General features: G+C 39.8%; 1 protein-coding gene across 1 annotated transcript in view; it reads right to left on the reverse strand.

Annotated features, from left to right (window-relative positions):
• The window catches only part of LOC131856492 (cysteine-rich receptor-like protein kinase 2), a 55,792-nt gene extending 47,953 nt beyond the window's left edge, over nt 1–7,839 (reverse strand). Inside the window, exon 1 of the mRNA XM_059208286.1 lies at nt 7,620–7,839. Within this exon, the coding sequence (XP_059064269.1) occupies nt 7,620–7,839 (220 nt within the window). The remainder of the gene's footprint in view (nt 1–7,619) is intronic.
• Between the last annotated feature and the right edge of the window lie 2,367 nt (nt 7,840–10,206).

Consider the following 10,206-nt stretch of genomic DNA (forward strand, 5'->3'; position numbering starts at 1 on the left):
TTACGTATATGCCTGAGTTTTGGGTGAACATGGGATTGCTGACTGCATTAGCTCAGAGATGGTACTCAGAGACATGCACATTTCATTTGTCAATGGGTAAGATGACAGTCACCTTGGAGGATGTATACAAGATATTGAGGATACCGATCATTGCGGAGTTGATTCCTTATGATCAAGAGGGAGACATGGCTGCACTGAGATGAGTGTTCCAGGATCCATGACTGGAGATGAGGGCAGGACATGTGGCCTAGGACACTATGACAACTACAAGATTGGCACTACCAATGGTGCTGGCAGGAGTTATCAGTAGGTTCCTCTATCTAGATAGGGCGACACAAGGGTTGGCTATGGGATGGGGGAGGACTCTAGACATTGGTGACTGAGCACACGAGGTTTGCATGGGTTTGTTTCTATTGGCATTGGCACACTTGTATTATGAGCTGCATTAGTTTGTATATCATGGATCAACAAGATTGGGGTGCGAAGTGACATTACTATAGGTATAGGCATATGAGCATCTTCTGGTGACATGACCAATACACTTTAGAGGCAGGGGACATGGGTGCAATTATGTGCATCTGTATGACATGATTACGTCACAACTATGGATTGGGAGGCTAGAGTATTGGTACCAAGTGATTGATGAGGTAGATAGTGTGGTATGGAGGCCTTACCAAGATTGTGAGGAGGGGGAGGATGATGCAGTGGAGCTGCCATATGTGTTTGACAGTAGGTATCTAATCGAGCGGCAGTTGATTGATAGAGTATGTAGACAGTTTGGTAGGATACAATGGATGCCACATGGCTCAGGGATGTATGTGCAGATAGTGAGGGATTAGGCACATTTAGGTCAGTTACTATCTTATGATCAAGTAGTGACACGGATTCTGGAGATGGTTCTCATGCCTCTGGATATATGGGCAGATATGGAGGATGTAAGGATGGATGCAAAGTACAATGCATATTGGGTAGAGCATCTGTTTCCATGGGAGTTGATGGTGGAGAGGGTGGAGATCATAGTGGGGATGGTGGAGGTAGAGGTCGGTGAGAGAGGCGAGGAGCAGTAGCTAAGAGGAGGGTAGCTTAGAGGAGAGAGGGCAGAGAGGAGAGATAGGTGCATGTAGTTAGGGGTAGAGGTGGATTGCCTTTATAGGTGCCAGTAGCACAGGTTCTGAGATAGGTACAGGGACAGGGACAAGGATAGGGATAGGGGTAGGGACAGGGATAGAGATAGCCACAGGGACAGGGGGAGGTGGCAGGAGAGGAGGAGGATGAGCTACTATCCTTGAGGGAGATCTACCAGGGATAGGCAGATGAGATCCAAGATCTGGAGTGAGATGGGGCTAGGCTCAAGAGACAGCTGAGGGACATTAAGCGGAAGAAAGATTAGGCTATTCAGTGCTACACGGAGGCTGAGACAGCATTAAGGGTAGGTAGGTAGGTAGCAGAGGACATAGAGGCTAGATACGTCTATGTTCTATGGGCATGAGAGGAGATAGCCTACTAGAGAGACCTATATTATGGAGTAGTGCCACCAGATCTGCAGGCTAGGAGCTTCTGGAGACCATCACAAACTATGACAACCACTGGAGGGAGAGACAAGAGATAGGCATCTAGTGGTGGGGTCATGGGTCTTCCAGCACCACCAGATAGAGGGGGCAGGAGAGATGATCCTAGGGTGGGGACTTCCAAGGCTCAGAATCCATCGAGGTCAGCTGGCTCCAAGGGAGGGAGTTCATCATAGCCTTAGAGGGCTTCCTATGTATCAGTGTTGTACAATTTTCGTATGATGATGTAGACACCTTCGAGTGATTTTGTAGCCATATGTATTTTGACATCATTGTATCATGACACTTATGGTTTTTTGAGATATATATATGAGATGATTCATCCTTGCGGCAACTATATGCATGTGTACCTATGTGATGTTGCTTCTATGTAATGCATGTTTCTATATGATGCTTATGATATGGATGCAAATATGTGCATGATGAAATGCAATGTTTTTTTGTTCTTTTATGTTTTATATGTTGTGGATATGCCAATGTGAATGTATGAAGTGCAGATGAATATGATAATGCAAAGAAGTATTTACATGATGATAATGTACAATGTGCTAACATGTGTTGTGTGCAGGATATGGTACAATTTTGATATCTATATGTATGTATGAAATGTTAATATGTGGTAATGCAGGTGCAAACTACATGAAATACAAATATTTTTGGCATGTCATTATACTCAGTCATGTGATAGCGGGCTACACGGACTCAAGAAGGACAATGGAGGTCAATCAAGAAAGAGGGATGGAAGATAGAAGATATGGAAGTGAAAGATCTTCTTGTGTGTTATCATCATTAAGCTTTATTATGGCAAATAGGTTATGACAATCGAGGTATATGTTTGACCCAGAAAATCATTGTACCCATTTGCATGGAGATCAGACAGTCATCGACAAGGAATGCCCCAGTTCACACTAGACTCTCAGTGTCCTCATATCCGTGGACAAGTCATAGCATTACTAAGAGACAATCCAAAGACAACAAAACAATAGGTGACGATACCCCATCCTCGCCTTTCTAGTCAAAGACATCTTAGAGATAAAATCTCTAGTTAGACACATCCCGAAAAAGCTAAAAGACATGTCACCAAAAGATAAAATCAAAAGAAAACCAAGAATCGACACCAACATCCACTGTAGCCCTCAATTTTAGTGTCTCTTGTCACTTGTATAAGTGTATTTGATTGTGGTCACAATGTTTTCGTTCACAAAAGGATAAATAGCATTGAACCATAATGTTTTCTCAGTCTATTGAAAGATTTGATTTGTTGAAGCCTATTGCTGCTATTCACATCTCATCTAAAACTGACTGAGTCCATGAAACTGATACTTTATTGCAGATCTATGATGCAAGTGTTTCTTTATTGTGGATTGTGTGTGGATAGACTGAAGAAAACTTGAAGAAACTGTACTCCTCAGAACATGTGATGCCCTTAGTTCCACATGGACGTAGGATTTGCCTTAGCCATAGATAGGAGCTAATTCATTATGGATGGAAACGGGTGAAAAGGAAGGATTATTATGAATGGCTAACCAATCTTAGGTGGATCAATAACAAGCCATGATGGGAATGGGTAATTTTATTATGGATGGATAGGTTGTGAGTGTGTGCAAAGTGAAGGGATGAGATGGAATCTTGAAGGAGGGAGGAGCAATGTCTCTACACATGGTGCAAGTAGCCTAGTTTTCACCATGCTACTTGCCCAGGGCACCACCAAAGTGGTTTTCATTGTTGGACGAATTTATTTCTCTTTACTTTTTTTGATTTTTTCAAATTTTTTTTTGTGTCACAAGGTGCCTATTTGCCAAGTTTTCACCATGTAATGATTTTTTTGTATTTTTGAATTATTTTTATTTTTATTTTATTTTGAATTAGGATATTCTGAAGAGCTATGTCTAAAGCCTGTGAAGGTGCATGTTGTTTATAGGATCTTCGAAAGGTTCACCATCTGGGGTTGAAAGCTAATATGCATCAGATCCATAGACTGTTGTGATGATGTAAGGACCAAGCCAATTCGGTTCAAACTTGCCCTTATTCTCTCTATCTTGCTGATTTTTAGGATTTTCTCTTAGAACTAAGTCACCCACCTCAAATATATGAGGCTTTACCTTATGATTGTAACTGTGACTCATTTGATGTTGATAAGCCTTTAGGTGATTAAAAGCAGTTTGTCTTCATTAATCAAATAGTTCTAGTTCTTGTAAGCGAGAGACCCTATAGTATTCATCATTGATAATGTTGTGCAAAGAGAGTCGAAAGATGGTAAATCAACCTCAATAGGTAGGATAGCTTTGATGCCATAGACAAGTGAATAAGGTGTGGCTCCTATAGGTGTGCAAAAACTTGTGTGATAAGACCAAACTGCGGGATTAAGTTGGATGTGCCAATTTTGGCCAGTGTCATCAATTGTCTTTTTGAGGATTTTAAGAATGGTTTTATTAGACGCCTCAACTTGACCATTACCTTGAGGGTAGTATGTAGTGGAGAAATGATGGGTAATATGGAAGCGATCACAAAGTTCATGAACATCTTGGTTTTTGAAGTGACGTCCGTTATCAATGATGATGGAACGAGGAATATCGTACTGACAAATGATATAGTTAATAATGAATGTGGAAATATATTTTCCAGTGACTTGTGTAAGAGGCATGACTTCAATCCATTTTGTTAAATGCTCTATGGTAGTGATAATGAATTTGTGGCCATTGGAAGGAGGGTGAGTCTTACCTATGAGATTGAGTCCCCTCTGACAAAAGGGCAAAGGATTCACAATCGGTTGAAGTTCTTGTGTTGGCGCATGAATAAGGTCTCCATGAATTTGACACTGCTTACATTTTTTGACAAGGTGATATGAATCCTTTTCCATATTGGGCCAGTAATATCCAGTCCTGATGATTTTCTTGGCTAAGGTAGGACCACTAGAATGTGGACCACATACACCTTCATGAACTTCACGTAATGCAATCCAAGCTTCTTCGCCTTCTAAACATCTAAGAAGAGTGCCATCTAGACCTCGATGGTATAAGATATCAGCTAAAATGACATATCGGGAAGATTAGCGAATGAAAGTATGACGTTGGTTGTCTAATAAGTCAGGAGGAAGGGTGTTGTTACGAAGGTATGTGAAGATGGAACCATATAACTAGGAGTTAGGACCAATGACACATATCATATCAGTATGAGTGATCTCATATGAGGGAACCAAAAGGTGATCCACCAAGAACTCATAGGGGGTTTCATTCTGTGGTAGATCAATCAGTGAGGCAATAGTAGCCATGGAATTTGTGGCTCGATTCTATTCTCTTGGTATCTGCCCAAAGGTTATCTTTGTGAAATATTGCTTGAATTCATCTACCATTTGATGAATACTAAGAGGGGAGGTGAATTACTATGCCAAAAGTTACTGTACTTAAACACTTAAAAAATCTAGCAGCAAATCGGTAAAATAGTTTAGCAAACAAACCGGCTAACACACATGCAAACCAAATAGAAAATAAGACATTCACCCATAGGAGCAATACCACCATAACACAAGATATTTGATGTGGAAACCCAAATGGGAAAAACCATGGTGAGATGAAACTCACAAGTAACTATCTGCAGAATAGGAACCAGACCAGTTAAGGTCAGACCGGCTAAGGTCTTACAATGTTCTTTACCAGAACAGATCCTGTTAGGAGATAAGTCTGATTAAAGACTACCTTGCTAGAGGATTTTAGATCCACAGATGTGAACCACCTTGTTAGAGGATTTACAAAAGGCTTTATGGGCCTACTCAGTTAAGGGCTTTAGACTTGACAAAGATGTCAGTAATCAACAAGTGAGTGATCTAGTAAATAGCACAAATTGCTTGGTTAGATCCTTCATAGCTCATTCTTAATGCATTCCAGCATTACTTCAGTCTTCAACACATTCACACTCTGCCTTCTCTCGCAGACCTAAAACTTCTCTTCTCTGATCGCACTTACAAAAACTTATCAACCACTTTCAAAACCCTAGCAACCTTAAACTTTCCAACCACTAAAACCCTAGACATGATGTCCTTATAAAGGAATCTGATTTCATGTCAGTCCAATAGGATTACAATACAATTTCCTAGGTTTAGTGCATCTAGACACATTTGGTAACATGGCACAAAATCACCGCCAAAGTGTTAGCACCACCAAACAATCAGTGGATGAAAAACATATCACAAAATGCTAGTTGGTAACTCATCACAAAGTATTACCGGTTCATACAAAATACCGGTTTATGCAAGATATCGGTTGTCGGTTTGATAAAATGAAGACTGGGAAATATGTGTTCTATCGCTTGGATCCTTCATACCACTTGAGATCCTCGAACTGCTTGGGGTCTTCATACCACTTTGGGTCTCCATAGCGCTTGAGACCGGTAAGCATTTTCTGCAAAACACCAATAGTCTAAAGACTATAATACATCATACCACTTGAAATAAATGTCGGTTGAGCTTAGCTCATACATACAAAAAGTGATCTCAAAGCAAGTGTGTGTCCATCAATGACAATCACAACATAATCATCAAACAATGCCAACAATCTCCCCCTTTGGCATTGATGGCAACACTTAAGAAAATTTTGACATCTAAGTGTTTTACAACAAAAAATATGCCATAATCAAAATTACTCCCCCTAAGCATATACACTATCCTTTTGCAGAAAAATACAATGTATACAACTTCCTTACAGAAATAAACATGAAAGTATAGATCAAAACATCAAAATTTATATCCTTCTCGCCCTTTGCCAACAATGACAAAAAAATATTGCAGACTAACCCCTGTCCAATTAAATATTAAAATAATAAGATTTTATGACAATAAAGAGTAAAACTTGTCAAAAACTTATTTAAAGTCCTACAAAAATTGCTTCACGAATAAGGACCATGACTCAAGTAAGAAGGTAGCCACCTCTTTCTCCATTTGCATCTGATAAACCTGCTCTTCCATGGCATCCAAGGTACTCATCTCTTGAGTGACCGTTAGGGCATCTAGATTTAGATAGCATTTTTGGAGAATTTGCAGTCTTGGTAGTAGGACTAGTTGGAGTTCCTACAAACTATGTGTCCTATTGCTTATCTCTACCTCTATCCTTGTAGACTAGATTTGAAACCGGTGAAGGGTTTGTCCATATGTGCCGAAGGAATCATATGGCATCTTGAAGGTGCCAATGAATGTCTACAACTCTTTTTGTAGTTTATTCTTCTAAGTGAGCACATCATCACATAATAGATGAGGTTGATAGATCTTGTTGAGAATTAGATTGCCCTCATCCATTGCATCTTTGATGTCCTGTTGTGCTTTCTACAGTTCTAACTGAAGCCCATTCAACTTCTTCACCAAGGTTGTGTTTAGATCCTTTTGATGCTCTTTCTTGGAATTTGCTTCTACAACCTCTTCTAGGATTTGCACTTGGTCATCTACAACTGTGCATAGGAGCTTCAAATGTGCAAGTGAGGAATATGTACTAGGGAGGTTCGTACCGGGTATCAAACCGGTAAGAGTGTCCACCACATCTTGGATCATGTCTTGCTCCTTCTTCCTCCTTATCATTTCCAGGCGTTCTTGAGCAACCTTAATGCTCTGCAGCAGCTTCGATTCATTAGCTAACTAGAGGTCAATGGGACTGGTAATGTCAGTCGGTTTGGCTTGATTACCAGTGGCCTTTGGAGTCTCCACCTAAGTGTTCTTGGCTGCTTCCTCTTTTTCTTTAGCTCTTTTCTTATCCTCCTCTACCTTTCTTTTCTCCTCTTCTTTCCACTTCGCTTCATCTTCATCCTTTTTCTTTTTCTCCTCTTCTTGCTTCTTCTTCTCCTCTTCCTTTTTCTTTTCCTCTTCCTTTCTCTTTTCCTCTTCCTGTTGTTTCTCTTCTTCTTTCTTCTCTGCTTCCTTCTTCTTCTTCCCTTCTTCCTATTTCTTATTCTCCTCTTCTTTTCTCTTCTCCTCTTCCTGTTTCGCTTCCTTCTTCCTCTTCTCTTCCTCTTGTCTCTTCTAATCTTCTCCAACCTATTTTTCTTGTCCTGCCGCTTTTGTTGATGTACCTTGAGTGATATCCTCTACATCCAGAGTGTCAACATCAATAGTGTCTACTGGTTCAGTAACTGGGTTTCCTTCATCGTCGAAGACCTCATTTGGTTTTTTGATTTCCGATTCCTTTTCAGCTTTCAAGTTTGCCTCAGATACTTGCTGATATCTCAGAGCGGTTTTGGCATGAGAGTGAGTATCCTTCTCTACTTCAGAGGCTTTACCTTCAAGCAACATGAGTCTCCTTCTTCTCATGAAAAAGAGGCCTTTATATTTCTCCATGATTTCATAGAGTTCTGAGTTGGATACATCAGGAAAATATTGTGCAAATATCTCCTCTCAAATTTCCTATTCTTTTTCAATGGCAATGCACCATTTGATGTCTAGAGAGTTATACAAAGAATTCGGTGTCACAGATATGATGTCTGATGGCGATCGATCATTAACACATAAATACTTAATGATTTCCTATTCCACTTCTTCATTTTCTTCATTATTGAAATCATCAAAATAATCTATTAAATCATTCAGCAATTTTCTCCTAATATTCTTAATTGTTCTTTGACAATGTGTCAAAGGTTGGTAAGAAGAAAATCGATATTTACCAGTGCCGATGTTGTCGGTTCATTTTTTGTCTTTTTCTTTGTTTACCTTGTCTTTTTAGGTTGTTCTTCAGACACAGTCTCTTCAGAGTCTGGGGTGTTGCCTTTTGTCTTCTGCTTCCTCTCAAAGACTTTAGCGGGTGCAACTTTCAGTTTCTTCTTTGCTGGTGATTGCTTGGTCACTTTGGGATTGACTCCAGTAACCGGTGTCGATGCTGAAGGCACTACCTTCCCCTTCTTTACTGAGGGTTCTTAAACTAGTGTAATCCTTTCCAGATACGTGCCGGTCCTCTTCGCCTTAGGATCAAGCAGTGAGGCAATAAGGGTAGAGGCATACCCTTCTAGCATATCATACACAACCTCATATCCCATCGGTTCCACTTCTTCCTGTCTAGGCTCAACCACCTCCATTATGTATTCGTCCACTTTGATGGTGAAGTAGATGTCCTCCTCATATTTTTTGACTATGTCATTAGATATCCTCATCTTTAGGCTCATCTTACTTCTGAACTCGTCAAAGTACCTATTCAGAACTTCAGGGTAACTGGATGCAACCGCTTGTAGGCTTTGTTTGATTTATTTAGAAACTGGTTGGTCAGTGGACCACTAAATATCACCTACTCTTGGAAAGTACCCTTGGAAGTAGAAGAACAACCCAACAAATAATTGTCCAAACTTTAATCTCAAGGCATTGTCCTATTTGATTGAATTCAAGTTCACCATAAGTTGCTTGTGCATACAGGTGCACAAATCAAATGATGCATCTTCCTTGATCATCCTGTAAGCGGCATTTACCACTGTAGGAGAAATAGAGTTGATTCTGATGGCATGGAATGTTCGGTATCCTATCACCATGCACACATACTTGACTAGATCGTCTTTGATGGATTTGACAATCATTCCTCGTGAATCGCTCATAGAACCTATGAGCTTGGTCATTTCTATCTTACTAATCTTCCTTAGAGCTAGCACTTCCCCAACATTGCAGAAACTGGTGATGGCATGAATCACTTCTAGTGTGATATCATGCATCTACTCTAAGTATATTTTATCACCGCGCACTCTACTCAGGATTATGCGAATGTGATCATCGGTGAATTCTTCAAGGAAGTAGACCGCATTATGAAGTTTCTTCTTTTCCAGAATGCTGAATTCTGGTTTAATCCTTTTGTCCTTCTCGCAAAATAAACTCAACTAGGAGTGGATCACAAGAGACCCTAGGTCTTTGATTTTATAGTCAATATAATAGGAAATGCCTTCTTCCACTTTAACACTAGTCGGTATTTGAGATAGGGCATTGTATTTAGCCTTTCGTTGAATGAAGTCTACAGAATCAACGGGTGCACTAGAACTAGCATGTGATGTGGAAGCCATGATAAATAGAGAATTTTTGAAAAATACCTTCATCAATCAAAATTTAGGGCTTCGCAATTTGAACTTCGCCACACACTCCATTGGTTGCTGAATTGCCACTTTGTGGTCTACACTTCTTCAACAGATGATTGCTTTCGATTCTTCTTCTAGATTTTGATAAACTCTTTGAATCACAATGAAAATCTCTTTTCTTCGCTCTACAATTGAAGACTTCTTAGCTCGGAAAATGATAAGTGAGAAATGATTTAAAAATTCCTTTTAAATGGATTCTCCACCTACCATAATAAATGCTCCATAATTAGGGCATAAACCCTAATTTGCCTTTTACCGTTTTCGGTCTTCTACCAATTGACAGGTATATCATACTGGTTAAGGTCTTTTACCAGTGTAAACTAGGGGTTCATAACATTTCATCATTTGCTCCCCCTAAGCTTTTCTGATACTTAGTTTGCCAATTCAGCAACTTCCACGCTAGGTGCAAAAACTGATTCTTCTTGAATCACATCTTTTGGCTTCTTCTTCCAGGTTTTCTTCATATCAGCTTGTATTGTTTCAACATCAATGTTTTTTTCTGGAGTGATCGATATGTCATCCGATATGGTCTTTTTTGTTCTATAGAATCTAGCAA

Source organism: Cryptomeria japonica, chromosome 7 (assembly GCF_030272615.1).
Source record: "Cryptomeria japonica chromosome 7, Sugi_1.0, whole genome shotgun sequence".
In the NCBI taxonomy this organism is placed as follows: Eukaryota; Viridiplantae; Streptophyta; class Pinopsida; order Cupressales; family Cupressaceae; genus Cryptomeria; species Cryptomeria japonica.